General features: G+C 23.2%; 7 protein-coding genes across 7 annotated transcripts; 2 read left to right on the forward strand and 5 right to left on the reverse strand. All coding sequences in view use genetic code 6, as the record gives it.

Annotated features, from left to right (window-relative positions):
* Nucleotides 1-232: 232 nt before the first annotated feature.
* Nucleotides 233-651, reverse strand: TTHERM_00343470 (hypothetical protein; the record flags this gene model as incomplete). The annotated part of the gene is made up of 2 exons (XM_001018393.1): nucleotides 233-287; nucleotides 497-651. 2 exons carry the CDS (start codon nucleotides 649-651, stop codon nucleotides 233-235), a joined length of 210 nt encoding a protein of 69 aa, XP_001018393.1.
* A 1,354-nt stretch (nucleotides 652-2,005) lies between these two features.
* Nucleotides 2,006-2,194, reverse strand: TTHERM_00343480 (hypothetical protein; the record flags this gene model as incomplete). The annotated part of the gene is made up of 1 exon (XM_001018394.3): nucleotides 2,006-2,194. The coding sequence occupies one exon, from the start codon at nucleotides 2,192-2,194 to the stop codon at nucleotides 2,006-2,008; it is 189 nt and encodes a 62-aa protein (XP_001018394.1).
* Nucleotides 2,195-3,416: 1,222 nt separating this feature from the next.
* On the forward strand, nucleotides 3,417-4,838 carry TTHERM_00343490 (hypothetical protein; the record flags this gene model as incomplete). Its single annotated transcript, XM_001018395.2, has 1 exon — nucleotides 3,417-4,838. Exon 1 carries the CDS (start codon nucleotides 3,504-3,506, stop codon nucleotides 4,836-4,838), a length of 1,335 nt encoding a protein of 444 aa, XP_001018395.2. The 5' UTR covers nucleotides 3,417-3,503.
* A 1,692-nt stretch (nucleotides 4,839-6,530) lies between these two features.
* On the forward strand, nucleotides 6,531-8,445 carry TTHERM_00343500 (signal recognition particle 54 kDa protein SRP54, putative; the record flags this gene model as incomplete). Its single annotated transcript, XM_001018396.3, has 2 exons — nucleotides 6,531-6,912; nucleotides 7,271-8,445. 2 exons carry the CDS (start codon nucleotides 6,531-6,533, stop codon nucleotides 8,443-8,445), a joined length of 1,557 nt encoding a protein of 518 aa, XP_001018396.1.
* An 814-nt stretch (nucleotides 8,446-9,259) lies between these two features.
* Nucleotides 9,260-15,076, reverse strand: TTHERM_00343510 (B-box zinc finger protein; the record flags this gene model as incomplete). The annotated part of the gene is made up of 1 exon (XM_001018397.1): nucleotides 9,260-15,076. The coding sequence occupies one exon, from the start codon at nucleotides 15,074-15,076 to the stop codon at nucleotides 9,260-9,262; it is 5,817 nt and encodes a 1,938-aa protein (XP_001018397.1).
* A 985-nt stretch (nucleotides 15,077-16,061) lies between these two features.
* TTHERM_00343520 (hypothetical protein) lies at nucleotides 16,062-17,600 on the reverse strand (the record flags this gene model as incomplete). Its single annotated transcript, XM_001018398.2, has 3 exons — nucleotides 16,062-16,907; nucleotides 17,108-17,410; nucleotides 17,499-17,600. 3 exons carry the CDS (start codon nucleotides 17,598-17,600, stop codon nucleotides 16,062-16,064), a joined length of 1,251 nt encoding a protein of 416 aa, XP_001018398.2.
* An 841-nt stretch (nucleotides 17,601-18,441) lies between these two features.
* TTHERM_00343530 (divergent AAA domain protein) lies at nucleotides 18,442-20,752 on the reverse strand (the record flags this gene model as incomplete). Its single annotated transcript, XM_001018399.2, has 5 exons — nucleotides 18,442-18,670; nucleotides 18,732-19,018; nucleotides 19,179-19,972; nucleotides 20,222-20,492; nucleotides 20,543-20,752. The coding sequence occupies 5 exons, from the start codon at nucleotides 20,750-20,752 to the stop codon at nucleotides 18,442-18,444; spliced, it is 1,791 nt and encodes a 596-aa protein (XP_001018399.2).
* Nucleotides 20,753-22,933: the final 2,181 nt, after the last annotated feature.

The following is a 22,933-nucleotide window of genomic DNA, read 5'->3' on the forward strand; positions in this document are numbered from 1 at the left end:
GTAAGTTCCATACAAATTTACAATAATTAAGTTTTTTATACTGTGTTTTTACATATAATAAAATTAAAATTTTCTATATTTTTTGTAATATTTTTTCATCCTAATTAGAGTTACTGAAAAAATAGAAAAAAAGGAAAAGAGTACTGATTATTCAGAGACTACTGAATATAATATTTTTTTGATACTTTACTCATTGGAGTTTTATTTTATTCTTAAATATTTTCTTTTAATTTCACTCTTTGGAATAAGATTTTGCTAAATTCGAGCTCAAGAAAGAGAAATCGAGGCTGAAAAGTAATTTAGTTTTTAAATTTTTATTTCAATTGCTTGTTTTTTAAAGTTATATGATTTCTTTATTTATTTGTTTATTAATTTCAATAACTTTAAATTACTAAATAAAAACATGAAAATGCATAAATACTAATTTATATTTTAATAATTTAATTTTTTTATTAATTTTTTTCAATGAAATTTATGTTTACAAGTATAGCAATACCATTTTTCTGGATTTTCAGAAATACGGCATCCTCCTAAAAATACTTCTTTTCTGTCTGCTTATTCAATCAATACAGCTCCTGGTTTTCCATAAACTATTTTGACAACTTTTTCTCTTGAATTGCATTTAGGGCATACTTTTTAATTTTGATCCATTTCTTTTTCTTTTTTTTTGAAATTTATATTATTTTTAATTTAATTTATTTACATTTATTAGATGATTGAATTTTCTTTTTAAAATAATTAATTAATTAATTAGCGCTTATTTTATTTAGAAAACTTCAGAGAGACGCATAAAATAGATACGAATAACTATTTCTAATGAGTTTTTGATTAAAATTTTTTTTCTGATCTAAATTTTGCTTAGAAATAAAACAAGCTAGAAAAAAATTAATTCTTATCCATACTTGATTCACAACTAAATAAACAATAGCTTTTTTAAAAATATTAGATTAATCTTATATAATCAATTTTTTATGAATATAAAAATGAAAAAACCAATATTTAAAATGAGTTTAGTTAGATATAATTAAATTATCAATAAAACTAAAATAGTATTTTAGAAATATTAAAATCAAATAAATTAATAATTTGTGGTAAAGCTAAAAATTTATAAAAAACTATTTAAAAACTACAAAAAAGGAAAAAAGAAAAATTAATTAAATTCTAAATATATTACTAAATGTTTTTAGTTTTAATAAAATTGTAGCAACTCAACTATTTTTTCATTATTATTGATGCAAATAATTATATTTTTGGCTAGTTCAAAGTTAAAGTAACAAAATAAGTGTTTACTAATTTGATTAACTTTGTTCAAATTTTTCATTTTTAAAAAAATGAATACCAATCCTTTAATTATTTGATGTACTGTAAATGAAGTTTGCATAGTTTAATGATTATTTTATATTTTGATAACCGGTTAGATTATTTATGAATTTTTAAAGACATTTGATAAATTATACTCAAAAAACCTTTATTATAACATTTTAAAGATATAAAACGTAACTAAATATTATTTTTTTAGCAATTTAACAATATTTTATAATGAGTATTTTTAATCTTTTAATATTCAAAAAAATAAAAAATTTGCAAGCATTTGATTTGATAACTTAATTATTTAAAACCTATAAATAATATTTAATAGACTTATTTTAGATTTTAAATTTTAAAAGTAAAATTAAAATTTTGAAACTGAAAAAATAGAAAAAATTAAGAAGAAGTATTGATTTAATTATTATGGGACTACAGTATATAATATTTTTTGGATACTTGACTAATTAGAATTTTATTCTTATATCTGAAATAATACTTTTGCTATATCTAGTACGAGAAAACGATACTGTAGAGTAATTTAGTATTTGAATTTGTATTTTAAATTGCTTGATTTAAAAATTTATAATATTTGTTTATTTATTCATTTCAATATTTCAATAACTTTAAATTGCTAACAAAAACATGAAAATGCATACTAATTTATATTTTATCAATTCAATTTTTTGATTAATGTATTTCAATGAAATTTATGAGAACAAGTTTAGCAATACCAATTATCTGGATTTTCTGAAAGACGGCATCCTCCTAAAATTATTTCTTTTCTGTCTGCTTGTTCAACCAATGCAGCTGTTGGTTTTCCATAAACTATTTTAATAACCTTTTCACTTGATTTACATTTAGGGCATTCTGTTTTATTTTGATCCATTTCTTCTTCTTTTTTTTATAATTTTAATTTTTTTTAATTTAATTTATTAATATTTATTATAAGATTGTATTATCTTTTTAAAATAATTAATTATTTAGTGCTTACTTCATTTAGAAAGATTTCAGAGAGACACATAAAATAGATATAAATAACTATTTCATTCTAATGAATTTTTGATAAAATTTTTTTTTTCTGATCGAAAAAATTTTAGCTTAGAAATCAAAAAATTAGAAAGAAATTAATTCTTATCCATACACGATTCAGAACTATTTAAATAAGAGCTCTTTTAAAAATATTAAATTTGTCTTGTATAATAAATTTTTATGAATATAAAAATGTAAAAGATAATATTTAAAATGATTTTTAGGTATTACTATTATTATCAAAAACACTAACTTAATATTTAAGAAATATTAAGATCAAATAAATTAATAATTTGTGGTAAAACTAAAAATTATAAATATCTTTAAAAGCTGCAAAAAAGGAAAAATAATAATTAAATAAAACTATTTAAATTCTAAATGTATTGATAAATGTTATTAATTTAAATAAAATTTTAACGACTCAACTATTATTTCATTTTTATTAATGCAAATAGTAATATTTTTGACTAGTTCACAGTTAAAGTAATGAAATAAGTGTTTATTAATTTGATTAATTTTATAAAAAATGAATACCAACCAATCCTTTAATTATTTTATGAACTATAAATGAAGTTTTCATATTTTAATAATTATTTTATATTTTGATAACTCTTTAAATCATTTAAGAATTTTTAAAGAAATTTGATAAAGAATACTCAAAAAACCTTTTTTATAAAATTTTAAAGATATAAAATATAAAAAAATATAATTTTTTTAGCATTTTAACAATATATTAAGATGAGCATTTTTAAACATTTAAAGTTCAAAAAATAAAAAATATGGGTTTATATGGTTTTAACAACGTAACATAAAACATATTCTACACTCTCTTTAAAATTTCTAAAGCTTAACTTACTGAAATATTAAAGTAAAATTAAAAGTACCACATAAATAAAGTATCATTAAATACTGTTTAAAATATAATAAATGTAATTAGTGTTATGTTAATTTATATAATCATTAATGGAAGGAAGCTCTTTGAGCAGAAATTTTTGATATTTAATAAATATCATAAATAGTATTGAAAAGTATATTTAATTTGATTAAGAATATGCATTTGTAAATTTATTGAATAATTAGACTACTTAGAATTTTAAGACACTGATAAATCTTATTTACTTCTTTAATAATTGAGATAGTTTAATAATAATTTATTGAAAAAAGTAATGATACAATAAGTTAAAGATTTAAAGACCATTCTATCAAATGAGGTTAGTAGTTTATAATTTAATGGATCAGATTAAATGTTCATAAATGAAATAGAAGCATTATAATTTAAGGACGAGTTTATTAAACTTATTCGCTAATGTGTAAACCAAATAAACTCAAAGCTGTAAAAAGATAGAGAAACAATTCTCTAGAATTACTAAAAAATATTCAGTCCTAAAAAAGTTGGCTAAAAGAAATTAGATCAAATAAGAGATTTGATTGAGGAAAGCGAGATCAACAAAGCTCTTTAGTAAGTTAAGAGGAAATATGAATTGATTTTGCTTAATTTTTAAAGTAATAATGAGCCATTTAATTTATAGTTTATATCTCCTTTAACTTTAGATTAAAACATTAAATCTATATTTCGCCTTCATGAAGAATTTTATATGACATCATAATTTTCTTTAAATGAAAATTGTAATTAATTTATTAAGAGGTATAAAAGTATTATCAGTAATGAATAATGTCCTTTAATAATGTTTGATAGATTTTCAATCAATTTATTGCTTAAAAATTCAGATGACAACACAGAAGAAATAAATAAGCAAGATTTTGAGCTTTATATGAATGGTTTCAATATGCTATCTTCTAATGAACTTGTTATTACTGCAGCCTACTTACAATAAAATGTAATGTTAGGTCTAGGACGCTAAAAAATAATGAAAATTACTTAAAATGTTAAGAGAATCCTATTAGAATCGAGTGGAATTGAGTGTTTTGATTTTATCTTCAAAAGTAAATAAATAAATTATTTATAAATAAATCGAATGTACATGTGTTAAATGTATGACTTTGCTAATTTCTTTGACAATATGGATGAATAGCAAGTAGATATAGGAGAAATAGTTATATCTGATATACCTAAGACACAAGATATACTAGATATTTCATATTTCTTATCCTATTACTAATAGCTCTTAAATTATTAATTCTTACTACGTATCTATGCTGAAGATGAATAAAAACCTACCTATGGTTTCTATTAAAAGCCTAATATAAAATCTTAGATTTAAGAAAACATTTAAGAAAATCAAAATGAAGACATTGATGTATACTTAAAAACAAAACAATAAGAGTAATTATATGAAAACAAATAAGAAGAATAATTATTAAATAGAAAATTTAATTTTTTTGGCTAACCATGTTATGAAATTAATCTTTTAATAAATGAAGAAATATCCTCGATATTTAATCTTAAATATTCTTCCTAATTAATGGCAATTACTATAGATAAACTTTTCAAAGGACAATTTTCTATCTACAGAATTTTATATGATTTATATCAGATCTGATACTTTAATTTAAAGTTAAACATGAACCCTAACACATTTATCAAAGAAAAAATTACTTTAAGCATTCTATCAAATAAATTATTTAAAATTTAAGTTATAAAATATTTTTGATTTAATATTATGAAAAAAATTATAGCTTATTTTGAAGAACAGTTCAATATTTATTTAATTTTAAAATTTTTTATTTCAATTATATTTAAGAAAAATTTTAATCAAAATAATTGATTAAATTAATTTTTTCTTACTTAATTTGTACAAATATGTTTTAAAATTTTACCGTGTAAGTATATCTACCTTATTTCAAAAAAAAATTATTATTTTGATAAAAGCTTTTTAATTAAATATTCTTTAAATTTAATAAGAGACAGGGATGCACCTTGCTTTCAAAATTTATATGTCAAAAGTGCAGAAAACCTAGCACAGCCTTCTGTCACAAAAGTCTGAACAATCGAGAAATCTAAAGTATTTATGTTGAAAAATATTTCCTAATATGTCAAGACTGCAGATTAGAAAAATCAAATGTATCGCTTTAGGTTAGTGAAAATTCTATTAGTTATAGTAGCTTATGCTCCAAATCAAGTATGCTAAGAAATAGATCAATTTGGTATGGAGACAAAAATATTTTTTGAGAGCTTGAGCAGAGGTATGGAAAAATGTACTGTTGGATAAATCTTTGTGTTATAAGATTGCTTCTTTGTATAAGAAGCCCATGTGTTTGATGCAACCTTAACCTTTATACACTTATATAAAAGGTCTGAGCCCTTTCTTCTTTAAGAAATGTTATGTGTTTACTGGTAGAGACCTTGAAGAGCTCCAAGCACGCCAAACTGTTTGCAAGAAAATTTTTATTTTATGTATGAGAAATATTATTTTATTTAAAAATGAATTGATATTCTGAATTAATCACCTTAGATTCACTTTTTATCATTTTTGAAAATCGATTTTGGGTAGATTCACACTTAAAACATTTTATATTTAAAAGTTTTAAATTAAAATTTTATTTAGATTTTGAAGAAAATTATTTTATTTTGAACACATTTATTTATAATACATGGATGGATATACTATGGTACTTTTTGAATATTTACTTCATATATTTAATACCTCAACATTAGATTTTAATTATTTTTTGTAATACTTAAATTAATATGAATATGAATAAAATAATAATTAATTAATTGTTTTGATTGATTAATTTTTTTTTGTTAATGGGCGTGAATTAAATTATTGATGAATGGCTAGTAAGATAAATTAGATTTTTTATAATATTGATTATTTGTTATTATAGACTCTAAGAATTCTTTTATTCTTTATAATAAGAATTATGACAAAAGTTATATTGAAAAAGCTTTTGTGCAGAATTAATAATAAATAAATGTAAATACGTGTTTCAATTAAAAATATGAAAGCGTCTCTAAAACGCATACAATTAGTAGAAAAAAAAGATTATTTTAGAATAATAATCATTAAGATTAGCAAAGGACTAACTAAATTAAATAGATAAATAGAAGATATATTCAATAGCTTTGAAGTTTGATTAGTGTTAGATTGAATTTCTTCATATAATTTATACCAATTGATTAATAAGGAAGAATTTAATCAAATATATATTAATTACTTCAATATTTAATTCAAAACAAATTTTATAAAAAAAATTATTTATTCAAATAGTCATAAAAAGTTTTTATAGAAATGGTGCTTGCAGATCTTGGTAAAAGAATCAATAATGCCTTACAGCAATTAAATAAGGCTCCTGTCATTGATGAAGAATTATTAAATTAAGTTTTGAAAGAAATTTAGTTGGCTCTTCTCTAATCTGATGTTAATGTCAAATATGTAGCCAAACTAAAGAGTAATATCATCATGAAATTTAAGATGGAAGATAGTTAGGGTGTTAATTTAAAGAAGATGATTCAGTAGGCAGTCGTTTAGGAGTTGACATAAATGTTAGATTCAAATAAAAAGCCATTCGTTCCTAAAAGAGGCAAACCAAATGTTGTTATGTTTGTTGGTCTATAGGGTGCTGGTAAAACCACCACTTGTACAAAGTACGCATATCACTGGTAAAAAAAAGGTAAATTAATTTCCAAAATATAAGCAATTCAATGTGAAAATGTGAGAATTTTTTTTAATTTGTACATCTAATTCTCCTGTGCTTTAGAATTTGCACTATTTAGCTTCAATTAAAGTAGTTATAGCCTCAAATTTTTAATTGTTCTAAAAAGAAAAGGAGTTAATTTTAAATTTTAATGAATTTGTTAATTCATAGAAGGAAATTGTTTATACTAAACATTTAAATTTAGTAAAATACAAATTATAATGATAAAAGTTTTAGATTTATAAACTCATTCTTAGATTTCATTTCATTTCGCTACTAGTTTTTTTGAATTTTTAGAACTAAAACAAATATATCATTCTTTATTAATTAACAGGTTGGAGAACTGCATTGATTTGTGCTGATACTTTCAGAGCAGGTGCTTTCGATCAACTTAAGTAAAATGCAACAAAAGTTAGAGTACCTTTTTATGGTAGCTATTCCGAAACTGATCCTGTAGCTATTGCCGAAGAAGGTGTTAAACACTTTAAAAAGGAGAACTACGAAATGATTATTGTTGATACTTCAGGTCGTCACAAATAAGAAAGTGAATTGTTCGATGAAATGAAACAAGTTCAAGCAGCAGTTAACCCAGATGAATGTATTTTCGTCATGGACGGTTCGATTGGTTAAGCTTGTTACGATTAAGCTTAGGCTTTCAGAAATGCTGTCAATGTTGGTAGTGTTATTATTACTAAGCTTGATGGTCATGCTAAGGGTGGTGGTGCTTTGAGTGCTGTCGCTGCTACTGAGAGTCCTATTATTTTTATTGGTACTGGTGAACATTTTGAAGACTTGGAACCTTTCAATCCTGAAAGTTTTGTCAAAAGACTACTTGGTTTGGGTGATATTAAGGGTATGATAACAACTGTCACTGAAGCTGTTGATATGGAAACTTAAGGAAAAGCCATCGCAAATATAACAAAAGGACAGTTCTCTATTAGAGATTTCTAGGCACAATATAAGAGTATCTTAAAATTAGGTTCAATTAACTAGTTTATGAGTATGATTCCTGGTATGGGTAACAGTATACTTGATAAAAATAATGAAAAGGAATCTATTAGAAAAGTAAAGAAATTCTTAACTATCATGGATAGCATGAACGATAACGAATTAGATGGTGTTGTTGCCATTAATCCTTCTAGAATTGTCCGTATTGCAAGAGGTTCAGGTTCTTCATTAGAAGATGTTAACTAACTTTTAGACGAGTACAAAAAAATATCTAAAGTATTTATTGGATTAGGTAAAGGTCTTGGTAAAGGAGGTGATATTGGTAATATAATGAGAAACCCTAACTAAATAAAGAACTAAATGGGTGCAGCCCTCGACCCTAAGATGATCTAAGGCATGGGTGGTATGGGTAATATAATGAACATGGTCAAAGAAATGTCAAAGATGGAAGGAGTAGGTGATCTTATGAAAGGATTAGGTGGAGGAAATATGGCTGAAATGATGAAAAGTTTGGGTGGTAACATCCCTGGTTTATCAGGTTTAACTAAAAAAAGAAGATGAAATCTTGATTAAATTATATATAAATGTATGTATGTAAAGTAATTTAACAAATCTTTTAAAAACATAAATAAACTTACTTCGTTCAAATTGGGTTTGTTAAGTATTTTTGTCAAATGTATTTACTCATTTTAATTCAATTCATTTACCCTTAAAATATATTTTAATTTATTTTTTTAGAATTTAATCAACTCTGAAAGTTAAGTATGGCTGGTATGATGATTGGTTTGCAATTAGTTGCTAAAATAAATTATTAATCATTATATTATAAAATTTAAATTATTTATTTTTTTTTAATTTTTAAACAAAAAAATAGATAAAAAGGTTTTTATTAACAAATATTTAATACCTTGACTATGATCTTACAAACATAAATAATATATAGTTTAAATAGATATATAGTGTGACAAACTATATTTTACATATTTTTTTATGAGCTCTACAAATTTAAACAGTTCCTTTATACGAATAATAAATAAAAATTTATGCATAATTTATTTTTCCTAATTATTTGAAAAATTAAAGTAGAGATTTTTTAGATTTTAAATTTAAATTAAATATTCAGAATTTTTTCATATTTTTGGAATATTTATTAAAAATTAAAAAAATAGATTTTATTATTGCAAATTAAAGAGTTAGAATTAATATTTTTAATTTAAAATATTGAGAATAGAAATAATTATTTAGAAAGAAATTTATGGAAAAAGTTGAGGATTAGAAATAATTTTGAAAGAGAAATTTATAAAATAAGTAAGATACATACATAAGATTATAAATAGTATTAAATTATATAAAATTATATATTTTAATATATTTTTCAAATAAGACTGTTATTTTTATTATTCATATTTAAATTACCATTATGGTTGTTAATCAAGTTAAAAGATTCAATTAAATTTTAGTGATTGTTGTTATTGTTGTTTCCAAAATTCTTAAATTGTTTAGCTTCTCCAAGCACTTTTTCTTAATTTAATACTAAAAAGTTATTGGAAGGAGATTTATCAAACATACTTAAGAGATTTCTTGAGGTGAAACTTTTCGGTTTTTGAAGTCTTTTTTATGAGTATTAGCCTGATTAGTAGTTATTTATGTTTTACTTAGAAGAATTGTAAGTAGCTTTATTGAAATAGTTAGCTGTTGGAGACGATTGTTATGGTGTGATTGATCTCAAATTATTGTTACTACTTAAACAACTTTGTCTGCCTTCAGAGTGATAGTTATTATTTTAAATATATTGAGAATTGCTTGAAGTATTGAATTGATTGGTAGTTGAATTTATTGAAAGTTTAGACAAGTTTATATTTGAATTTGAGCGATAATTGCTTGGAGTTATTGAAGGTTTTTGTATGATATAATTTGGTTGATCTTATTCGTTTAAGGCGTGTTGAGACTAGAAATGGGTTTCAGATTTTTTGAGCAAAGTTATTGTTTTGGATTTCATCCAGTCAATTTCTTTCATTCTAAGCTCCTTTTAGAAGATGGATGAATTTTTTATGTCTTATTAAAATGCAGATAGCTTTTCAATGACTGATTACTCTGGTAGGTAGAGCATGTTATCACTGGGCTATTAAGTTGTGTTGAAATTGAAATTAATATCTTTGTTGCTTTTATTACTGTACAATTAAAAGTCTAAATCTTTTAGAAGTGGTTTTGGAGATAAGATGTTAGACTAATTTGAGGCATCATTGCCTATAGAAATGGAATTTAATTTTATATCACTAAGATGTTTATGATGTTAATATTTAGATCTTATTTCTTTTTTTACTGATGAGTTTTGATTTTATTCATTAATCTTTTTGGAGTAGCTAAAAATAGAGTTCGACAATTTCAGATTATTGACCTATCTTCCTTCTGAATTATTATTGATATTGTTTTTGACTGAAAAGTTTTGTTAAGTGGATTATCCAGATTTTTAATCATATTTTTGTTAGAAGTTTTTGAAAAATTTTTGGATACTTGATGCAGTTGTGGGTGAAAGGACTTGTTACTTCAAAGAATTCAAAGAAGATGCATTTATTTATTGGTTTTGGTAGTGGCTTGGACTGCTCTTTTTGGGTATTCTGTTAGAGTTCAGTTTCTATTGTCTCTCTGAATAATTAACTAGATATTCATTCTTTTCTTTCAAAGGTGAATGCTCAGTTCTACAAAAGATAGTGTTCAAATCAATATTGGCTTACAATTCAAACAGACTGTTATTAATTTTATCTATTTCATCTTAAAGATGATTCTAAGAAATTTTTAGTTTTGGATAGCTCTGCTATATCTTCGAAGCATAGCCACTTTCTTGTTAAGAAGCATTTTAATTAGAGAATTTAATATCCACATTGTCCTTTAAGTCAAAAGAGTTTCTATTTTAGTCAGTAGAGGCTATTTGGTAAGCATCAATTCTTTATTCAATTTAATCAATACTCTTCGAGTTGTCAACTGAACAAGGAGAAAAGTTATTTTACATCCTTAATTTATTTATAGAGCTCAATGCTTATTTATCACTTTGATCAGTATTTGCACTCAAAAAATATCCTCCCTTCTGACTTTTTGGCTAATTTGATCGTGCACTGCTATTGTAAAGAAAATAACTGTTATTGCTACTTTTGCTAGGTTCTATATTGATTTAATTTCTCTAACTTTCTGATGTGTTATAACTGTTTTCATTTACAAAATTATTCTACAGCTTAATGTCCTATTTAGTAGGCTATTAATTTTAATGATCTAAATTTGTTTGAATCTTTTATTTTGTTTATGGGGTTTACTAGTCTTTCCTATCCAATAGAATTGAATTTGTATTGCTGATATTTTTTTATGTTGAGTTATTGTGTAGAATTTATTTGAATTTTGCTATGCTTTCTAAGTTTGCCAGATTTTCTTTTGAATTTGAACTGATTTCTGTTTTATTTTAGTTTAGTTTATTAAAAATTTAATTTCCATTTTAGTTAATAACTTCTTCAATTGTGGTTATTGATTGATGCTGAGGAGTGTAGTTATTCAGCTAGAAATTGCTAGAAATGAATCTGTTGCTTTAAGGAGAGAGTCTTAAATCTCTTTGAGGTTAAGGGAATTTTATTTCATTTATGCAGATCTTTACCTGGTCAGCTATTTATTGAACAATCCCCAATGAAGTATTTTCAAATTGCTTGATTGGCTCTTAGTCAATTTTAGTTTTAGAAATTATTTCGTTTAATATTCTTTTGCATTCTGCGTAGTAATTAAATGCTATTGTGCAATCTGATAGTTCAACTAATTCTGATGGCTGGGCATTTTAAATTATATTCAACTTTCCTGAGACTGTTTCAAGAGTTTTTCTTGCTTCCTGCATTTTGTTGCATTCTTGATCAACTATTTAAAGAGCGTTTGCTTGGTGCTGAGAAAGCTACTGCAAGAGCTCGTTTTCTTTGAGTTTAATTAAATCTCTTAAGCCATTAAATGTCTACAATATTTACTATTGCATTTCTTCATTCTTCTTTTGAACATTAATTTTTTGCTACGAAAAATTCCAATAAGTAGAATCCATCAACTCTATCTTATTTGATATATCTTGGTGTGTTTCTTAAAGTCTCACTTAAAGAATGTCATAGCTCCTCGTAACATATTCTACTTAATGCCCATTATGTTTAATAGAATCTGCTTAGCATGCTAAACATATGCATTTACATTCGCAAGTAAAGCAAAATAATTGTGCATCTTCTAAAGGATGTTCATTGCAGTTAGTACTAAGGGCATTAATATTGTTGCTTTCCAAACTTTACATAAGCTAATTTTCTGTCATGCTTTCTGACTTGCTATTTCTACTGCTTCTATAGCTAATTTTGCCTCCACTTTTTATCTGCTCTCTTGTTCTCAAAAATCTACTTTCATAGTTATTTTATGAAGTCTGTAGTGTCTACTTTTATTATTGCTATTGATTTTATTCTTAGTCTAAAATCTTGCTATTTACAAGTTTATTATTTATATTTGAATCTTATTTGCTAGCTTAAGAACTGCTATTGAGAGATTAAGGTTGGGCTTACTAGACACTATGTTAGTGTTAAAGATTTTATTCTTTATCTTAATTGGATTATATCTGATGAGGATTGTTTGCTGATTTATTTGTTTAAGTCAATCTCATGTAGCTATTTTGCTAAGACGAGCTTATGTTATCTTTATTATTTTGTGATTAGACTTAGGGAGTTGAAGCTGATTCATCTACTTTCTCCATAGGAATATATTCAGAGACCAAAAGATTTCTTTTTTAATTTTGCTAGCTAATATCATCTTCTCCTGGAATTAAGTTTGAACTATTAACTTATTTTATTTATTCTTTGACCTATTAAAATTTGTTATCGGCAGAATTTTAGCTGCTAGTTTGTTTTTGAGAAATTTTGTTGGAAGCTGAGCTGGAAATATCTTAAATTGAATGCAGCAATTATATATTTGAGTGTACTGAGTTGAGTTAATTCAAATTTTGTTATTAATTTTGATTGCTATTTTAATGAGAAAGATTCTAAAGGTCTTTACTTTATTAAATCGAATGCAAAAGATGGAAATTTTAGGGACTGAAAACTGGTGTTTCCATTTTAGAAACTTTTTATGAATTAGCTTGATAAGAACTCTGCAAATCTTGACTTTGCTAAATAGAATGGAGAAGATTTAAATCAGAGGGAGTATAGGGAGTTTGAGTTTCTTATTTTTTTAAATTTTAGGAATAAATTTAATTTAGATGAGCTAAATCTTTGCTTTGTTGAATCGAATTTAAAAGGCGAACATTTGAATGAACTAAATTTCCCTTATCTTCAGCAATATATTAAGATTAGATAAATTATGGCTTTTCTCTATTTATAACGACAGAATTATTCTCCTGTTAAGAATCTTAGTCAAAGATATTATTACCTTGATTGCTTAAATCACTTTCAACTCTTCTAAACTCCAATATGTTATTATTAGAAATATCCTAATTTTGTTCTGATTCAGTTTTTAATACATTTTATTAACCCTAATTTTTGTTATTATTAGATGCAATTGGCGAAATACCACTTATATTTTTTTTTTCAGATTCTATTCCCTCGCTTTCTTCTGTTAACATTAAATTTTTAACCTAAAACTCCTAATCGTCATTTTAAAATTGCAAAAAGTTGTTTTCATTGTTGTTTTTATTGTTGTAATTTTCTAGGCTTTTCTTGAAATCTGAAAATTAAATTTGCTAAATATTTTATAAATTTTGAATATTATTTTTTTCATTATTATTTAAGTTGTTGCTGTTATTGTTATGAAGAACTTTAAGCAAGCTGTTTGTGAGAATATTTCCATTTTAACTAGCTTGATTGCTTGAATATGCACTCTTCGTCAAATGCTACTTATTTTAGAAAGAACTCTTAGGCAAGCTTTAATAAGGCGAGTCACTACTATTGAAGTGAATCAACTTGTGTGTCTCATTAGTGAGAAAGGTTTCCATACTCTCTTCTTCGTGTATAACTTCCTCTTTGGGCATTTAGTATCTTTGCTAAAAGTACTGCTAAACTTATTGCTACTACTGCTTATTATCCTGATTTTATTAATCATACATTTATAAGTAATTATTAGCAGATTGAAATTATTTTGCATCTTTCTTCTAAATTTATTCCTTTATAGATTAATTTTCACTACTGTTTAAATCTTCTCTGCTTCCTTGCTAATTATTATCTTCAAACTACAAATTAGGATTAGATATCATTTATAAAGGATTTTAGTCATTCATACTATTAATCAACAACTGCTAAATTTCTGTTTCTATGGCAATCTATGATTCGTAGTCTAATTTAGTGGGTTTAGAGCATATCTAACAAACAAGCTCTGCAAAATTGTCGAAATCCTTTCTGCACAACATAGGGTTCAAGTAAATTTTCATTAAACAGTTTATACAAAAATTGTGAGAGCAGGGAAGAGCAATGTAATTGGCTGGGATCACATGACAGCTGTCACAATTTCTTTTTTATTCGTTTTATTCCTCATAGCCAACATGCTCATCCTTCCACTAATTTATCTCTTAACCCTATAAATGCGATTCTTTTTATTTCAAATTATTACTTGTATTGTGCAAATTGGTGCTCTTAACAGTGTCAATTTTAAAATCTGGACTCAAACTGCTTCCACTAATTTAAAAATTGTTGGCCAATCTCCTTTCGTTTTCTTCATCACTAATATCATTATTGATAATCTACTATGAATGGGCGCTTTGAATAGAGCTATTCATCATAATTGCAATATCTCCTTCATTATTCGCATAATTATTAATTTTTTATTGATAAAAATTACCTCCTAACTAGTATTTATCTTTTTCAGGAAAGCTTTTAGGAGCATAATTAACTTTATCATCTTGTTAATACTAAAAATCTATGTTTTAAGTGATAAAGTTATTATTAAAATTATTGTTTGCTGGTATAAACTAATTCTAATCAATGTAGAATGGATTCTGAATTTTTCCACTATCAAACTAATAAATCTGCTATATGTCTTTTTGTTGGCCACCGCCTTGATTACCTAACTAAGATCTTTGTTAATAACTCAAATGTTCTATCTATTGATTTTTAATCTATTTATCTCCAAAAGTAGCAATCATATCTGATTTTAAAATGTTGTGCTCTTAACTTTCTTTGACTTCTCCACTAAGTTCACTGTCACTCATGTCTATCGTTTTATCGTTTATTCGCCCTAAAACTAGGTCTTCTTGGAGTCAGAATGTTAATAAATATAATTAATTGAATTGTTTAGCTTAAATTGTATAAAAAGCACAAAAAGACTTGTTTATTTTATTATACTATTACTGTTTTTTTATATTTAATTTTTTATTTTAACTTTTCAATATGTGCAAATTGAATTTCAGCGCAAAAAATCCTAAAAATTATCAGTAACAAAGTATTTTTTTCTCATCCTAGTTAATTAATTAACTAATATTCTTTAATCTATCTAATAGATATGCTCTGATTCTAAATAAATATATAAATAAATAACATATAAACAGAGACAAAAGACATATTAAAATTGTTGTTAATATTCTCTTAATGCTGCTAAACATTATTTTCTACTGTGCCTAACAAAAAAGCTAACTAAAAATTAATTCAACTAAGCAGAAAGAACTGGCAACGAATAAAGAAACATTCTATAATTATAATATATTTTTATTTATAAATTTTAAAATACCCCATTTAAATTTGTCTAAATTGAAAAAATGATAAATATTTGTTGAGAATTTGAACTATCTAATTTATTTATTCAGATATTTTCTTTTCAAATATTACAAATAAATTTAGATTTTTTATTTAATTCTAAAATAAAATTAAATTTTTACTTTTAAAATTATTCGTTAGATTTCTTTCTAATAACTTTTTTATAACTTTCAATTCAAAATTTAAAATCATCTTAATAATTATTTTATAAAATTATTTCAAATAATTTTAATTTTTACTAAAAAATGTTTAAAATAAGAAAATAATTAGAAATACTTCCTTTTTAACTTTTTTCGCTTTGAAAAAACAAACTTTTAATTAGATGTTGAAATACTTCTATTTTAGCTTAGTTTTCTTTGAAGCTTATATTAATGTTGAAAATACATAAAAATATTACAAATTTGGAAATACAAGAAAAAATTAATGAAATTTGTTTAATTTTCTTCATGATTTAAACTTTGGGCATGCATTTTTAGGACTAAGAACTACCAATGTGCCTTTTGCTCCTTTGTGAACATAACCATATAATTATTATTAATAAAAGAGGTTTCCAAGAAGACAAGCTACTTCTTCCTCTTCGAATGGCCTTTTAGCAGAAAATTCAAAGGCTAACTTAAATTTATTTATCTCTATGTTAAAGGTTTTGCCATCATTTAATTTTTCCATAATTTAAATAACTCTTTTACATAGATTTCTTATTGTTAGTGTCTCGAGCATGCCAATAAAAAGGTACAAGCTTCTTTTGATCCAGCACTTTTTCCACTTTTCTCTTTGTTCTTCTAATTTTTTCATGTTACCTTCTAAGATTGCAATCGCTAAATCTGAGTATTCAAATAATTCATACTTTTTAATTAGCTGAGAAGTAGGAAACTTGCCACAATACATATTTACAGGAATCAAGTACTTTAAAATTTATCTTCTTTGTTTGAAGGCATCAGCTGGGCATCTGTCCAAAGCATATTGCAAGCAAGTACTTGCTTGTTTGAAATTTTAAGAGAAAATCTATAATCTACCAAAATAGTACATAAAAAGTACTCTTTAACTAATTGGCTCTTAATTCAAGTAAGGATTAGGAAGAGTCTGATAATTTTTTGTATGGTTGACAATACTTGAACATCCAGGATAATCATATTTCTAAAAACGAATACCCAATTAAATATTATAAATCTTTAAAATAATTTATTTTTTAAACTAGCTGTCTTGGTCTTTCAATTGCTTATTAATAGTTGAAATCCATGTTTAGAAATGCTGTTCTAATTCTGACATAAACTTATTTTCATCTCTTCTATTCTATATAAAAAACATTAAATTTCCCAGAAAATAAATAACATTTTCTAAATTTTATTTTAAATATTAAGCTTTGTTAAAAGAAAATCTTTTTTTATTGAATTTATGTTTGTTTTTCTATCCTTTTTTAAAAGTAAATTTTAACACGAAAACTCAAAATAAATTCAAGTCATTAATTAATATCTTTTTTCATTTAAACTTACCTGTCTAGCAAAGTCAAGTGCCTTTTTAGAAATGATTTTAGAAACCTGAATAAAATGGGTGATAAATTTCATCAAATTTTGTTAATTGCTCTTCATTATACTAAGCATGTTTTTAAGCTAATCCAAAGCCCTGATAAGAATCTTATATGGATCATAATAGTTTGTTTGATCTTTATCAATTAACCATTTCACATACAAAAACAAGAAATTGATAAATGGCTCGTCTATTTCTTCTATTCTAAATTTCTGATTCACTTACTCTTTAATATGTTGCTCATTTTTCATTAAATTCTCGCGTTCATTCTAATTTATTATAAAGTAATTTATTAAATTCAAATCGACATACTTTATGATATTCAATCATTCATTTTATTTAAATTGATAAATTTACCAACTTAAGAGAGTCTAAATCGTCAAATTTATTGACCATTTAATATACTTTTCCTTCTTTGAGATAGCTAAATATCTCAATAATATAATTTTAGTTTGACATTACAATTATTCTAACTCCTTATTATATATATGTATATGCTATGATCTGATTTACAAAAAGCTTTAATGATATTAACTTTAAAAATCTATTAATTAATCACAAAATATAAATAAATAAATTTATGTTTATAATAAATAATTTTTAGATTTAATTTGCAAATCACCTCGCTTGATAAACAGAATATTTTTTTTGAAATACGATTTTTATTTAGTAGCAAATTTATTTCTACTATCATTTAATATCTTAAACCTTATAAATTAATCAAAAATCAATTTAAAATAAAAAATCATTAGTTAAAAAAATTTATTTTTATTTTTTCTTTTAAAATTTTATTTATCTAAAAACTAATTTATTTGTAAAATTAATTTAAGCTTTAACATTATTTTAATTATTCAAACAATATTTAAAATAGTAAAATATATTTCTTTATTCAATAAATTTTTTTAATAATCACAAAATCTAAAATAAATATTTATTCATCATTCAAGCTTCATTTAAAAATTCTGCTAGAATTAATCCTAACTGATGTAAATTTAAGTTATTTAATAATTAATTTATTTCTTTTAATTCATTTATAATATATATTCTTTATTCTTAAATAGCTTTTCATATAGAAAATCCTATTAAATTAATGAAACAATTTATTCTTGTTATTAAATAGCAAATAATAAACAATTAATTTTTAGGATACTACACAATAATTAATAAAGAAAATATGAAAAATTTTAGTTTAGAATGAAGCAAATGATTTAAACAAATGATGATAGTTTTTTTAAATTAAAAATTGAAAACTATTAAATAAATTAATACAATTAAATATTTTTAAGATAAATAAATGAATTCAGTTGTTCTCTAATTCCTATATTTTGTATTCTATAACTCCAGTAATCTTATTTATATCGCTTTAGCTTTTGATATATTTTAAAAGTGCAAGATAGTCTCTCTTTTACTGATCTATTATTTTCTATTTTTCTTCTTCAATTTCCTTTTTTTTCAACATTTCTAACTTAGTTTTAAGGTTTTCCTATTTTTTTTTATAATATTCCTTATAATTTTCCATCATAATATGCCTATAAAATTTAAAGATTTTTAATAAAATAAATATCAATTTTTTCAATAAAAATTATTTACGAGAGTTCTTTATTTTCGTGCTTAATCACACTTGCATTAGTCCTTCTGAAATATTATGACTTGCTATCAAAAAATAATTTGTGTTTTTATGGCATCACTTATAGGATTACAATTTTATTTTGTTAATTTCCAATCAAATTCAATCTATGCAACTTATGATGTTTTTCAAGAACAGGAGGTTAGCACCTCGCTAATATTGGACTTATTTAATTCATAAATTTATCCATATTCATTTGTGATCCTTTTATTTTTTTATTATCTTTTATTCCAAAAATAATAAATCCACCCTATTATTTTTTCAATAAAATTTTTTAAAGTTTTTTAAAAGAAAAAGAGGATAAAAAATAAAAATTTTTAATGCAAATAACAAATTAATTTAATGTAGAAAAATAATTTACTAATTTAAAGCATATCTAAAAATAGAAATTTAAAAACCAATAAAATTACTTTAGAATTCAAGAAGCCTAGGATTGTTTATATCGTTCTATTGATTATTATATCTAAATTCTAATTGCCGTTGTTCATACTGTCATCATCTTAATTAAAATAGTAGTCTTTGAATTCTAACATTTAGCCTTCATCTTCATCAAAAATCTCATTATAAACAAAAGTATACTGTCCTAGAATCTTGTCTTATAACTGTTAATAAGCTTTGTCAATTACATAATCAAATTTCTAAGATTTCTATTAATTATCTTAGCAATTATTGGTTTCGTATTGATTAGAATACATTTATTTAGAGTTTTGAGGAAATAATGGAGAGTCTTCTCTTGATTATTTGCTTTTTTTATCTTCTTCTATCTGCTTATTCGAATTAGATACAAAATTGCTTTTTTTTTAATCTTTCGTTTAATAGCTTTTTTAATTTTTAGAATTTTAGGATTTTAAATTATTATCATTATTTTCTTGATTAATAATTTCATTTTTGTTAATCTGCTTGATATCACTTTAATTATCGTTTTCTTCCTCAATTATTTCATTTTATAAGAAGCTTTCATCTTTGTTGTTATTTGCAACTGTCAAACCAAATGGTGATTACTTTGTATCATTCAAATCAATGATTTAATCATAAATACTACTTTAAAAATTAAAATCCGAGTAAGTAGATTCTTCTATATCATGGTTTTGTTATTCATTTATAAATTCAGTGTAGTTTAATATTGTCGAATTTAAAAATTTTTCTTTATCATGCTAGGTGCTTACGTCTGCTACTCCTTAAACAAACAGTTTATTTTTCAATACTTTTATTTTATAAAATGAAAATATTCTAATTTATTAATTAATTTTTATAAAATAAATGATAAATTTAACGCCAATTAATTTATTAATTTATTTATTCAAAAGCTTTTCTATTTCAAAGATATATTTAATATTTTTACACTTTTGCATAATATTTATTTTTAGAAGTAAATAAATTTGTGTTTTTTGAATTAGTGACAGACAAACTTTTAAAAGAAAAACAATAAATAATATTTTATTTATTTATTTACAATTTTCTCTCATCTTGATGTATTAAGGTTCAAATTTTTTTCTTAGCTAATCATAGTATTCTTTTTCTGAATTCTTGTGAAATTTATAGCAGTAGTTCTTAGACTTTTATTTGCCACTATTTCCATCAATTAAGCTAACAATTTCTTCAGTATCAGCCAGATATTCGTCTTCTTCAATTTTAAACTGGCAACCTTGTTAATCTGAGCAGACTTCTTTTTTAATTCTCATTGGATGATAATTTTACTCATAAATATTATGGGCAAAAGGACACTTTATAATTTAAAAAAATTTTATTTAAATAAGATAACAAAAATATTTACATCATCCTTATTGCATCTTTTTTTACATAACTCATCGATATAATTAAGAGTATACTCACCTGTAGCTCTATTCTTTGTGTATGGAAATCTTCGTCTATCACTTTTTTGGTGGTAATCAAAACAGTTGAGAGATTAGTTATCGTCAAATTAGCAAGAGTTTCCTAATTAGCACTCATTTGTTCGAAAGTAAATAACTCTACTTATTTGCATTATCTTAGAGAATAATTAACTAATTACGCGTAAATGTGTTTTATTCAAATTTGATTATGATAATTTTTTTTTCTATTTTTATCTAAATAATTGCATTTAAATTATTTTTGGATTAAACCGCTTTTTATTTATTGTTGACCATTTATTCATATTTAGGTAAAAATTTTTTGAGAAAAAAATTCTTTTCAAAAAACAAACAAACAAAATGAGTTATAAAAGTGTTTTATTAAAAATCAATTAAAATATAAAACTTTTTTAAATTATTTTTTATTTAAAACTAAGATAAATGCTATGCTATAATTAAACCATAAGTATTATGAACCAACCTTTTGCAATTTAAATTATCTTATTACTATAATCACTTTTAAGGAAAAATATCAAATTAAATATTATAAATAAATACATTATTATTGAATTTATTATATAGGAAAGTAAATAACTCTACTTATTTGCATTATCTTAGAGACTAATTAACTAATTACGCGTAAATGTGTTTTATTCAAATTTGATTGTGATAATTTTTTTGATTTCATTTAGATAATTATTGGATTAAACCGCTTTTTATTTATTGTTGACCATTTATTCATATTTAGGTAAAAATTTTTTGAGAAAAAAATTCTTTTCAAAAAACAAACAAACAAACTGAGTTATAAAAGTGTTTTATTAAAAATTAATAAAAATATAAAACATTTTTAAATTATTTTTTATTTAAAACTAAGATAAATGCTATGCTAAAATTAAACCATAAGTATTATGAATCAACCTTTTGCAATTTAAAATTATATTATTACTATAATCACTTTAAAGGAAAAATATCAAATTTTATGAAATATATTTTGAATAGAAATATAAAATTAAATATTATAAATAAATACATTATTATTGAATTTATTAATATATTATCTATTTATTTATTAAATTTTGTAGGAGTTCAAAAATTTTAAAGCATTTTATTATGATTTATCAAATAATAGAAAATTAAACTAACATTTTACTTAGCAAAGATAAAATAATTTCCTACTTTTCATATTTAAAAAAATAATTTTTGATGAATTTATTAGTAATTCATTAATGAAGGTTCTTTATATGTTAATTATAAGTATTTAAAAGTTTTATGAATAATTTTAAAGGATATAATGATATATTTTGTAAATTTACTATAAATGAAAAGAAAGAAAAGAGTAAAAAATAATTTATTTTGATATTATTTAAAATTATTTATAAATTGTATTGTAAATTTATGAAAATAAGAGAAAAAAATTAAAACTTTAGAGAAAAGAAATAAAATTTAAAGATTAAATAAAAAATATTTTAAATAATAATTTAGAATTATTTTTTAGACCAATAAATATCAAGCTTTTAATAAATTATAAATCATTATTAGAAAAATAATTAATTAAAGGATAATACTGTATACTCTCTATATTAAGACCCCGTCCCTCCCCCCCTATAACAAGATACCCCCTACTATATTTTTTCTAAATTTAGGAGGAGGAGGGGGGGGGGGGGGGGGGGTCTTATTATAGAGAGTTTACAGTACTATGATTCATTTTAAAAGCATTATCCATTTTTATGAATTTTAAATGAAAACTGGTTATTTTCATTTAATAGAAATTGAATTAAATTTATAGATTAAAGAAATAATAATTAGAATAATAGTGATAATTTTATATGAATATTCTATTTATTTTTTATTAGTTTTAAATTATTATTTAAAAAATGATTATTTTATGCATGCATAACAAATGAAATAAATATATAAAGTAAAAGTAAGAAATTATTTAATGAATGAATGAATGAATGATAAGTTATTGTTTTTTCTTTGATAGTTTTTGATTCAAATTGTTTTATTAGATAGTTTTTAATTATTTATATTTCAGATATGCTCATTTTTAGAGCTTTCCTATAATTTTTATCCCAAGTGAGCTATTTAATGATGCTTGTCTGTTAATTGAGCAGTGTGCATTTTAACATCAGACATAAAATTTTTGTATTTTTTTATGTGAAACAGTTTCAGTCTTTCTTGGTATCTCTTTTTTTATTTGGTTGTACCATCGTAAAGCTCGTCTATTTCGGCATCAGCATTTTTTAGATCGTTTATGAAGCTTGTTGCTACATGAACAGGCTTATTGCATTTTTCTTCTAGGATAATTGTCACTTTTTCTTGTATTTTAGATTGTA

Source organism: Tetrahymena thermophila, assembly GCF_000189635.1.
Source record: "Tetrahymena thermophila SB210 genomic scaffold scf_8254597, whole genome shotgun sequence".
NCBI classification, from domain to species: domain Eukaryota; phylum Ciliophora; class Oligohymenophorea; order Hymenostomatida; family Tetrahymenidae; genus Tetrahymena; species Tetrahymena thermophila.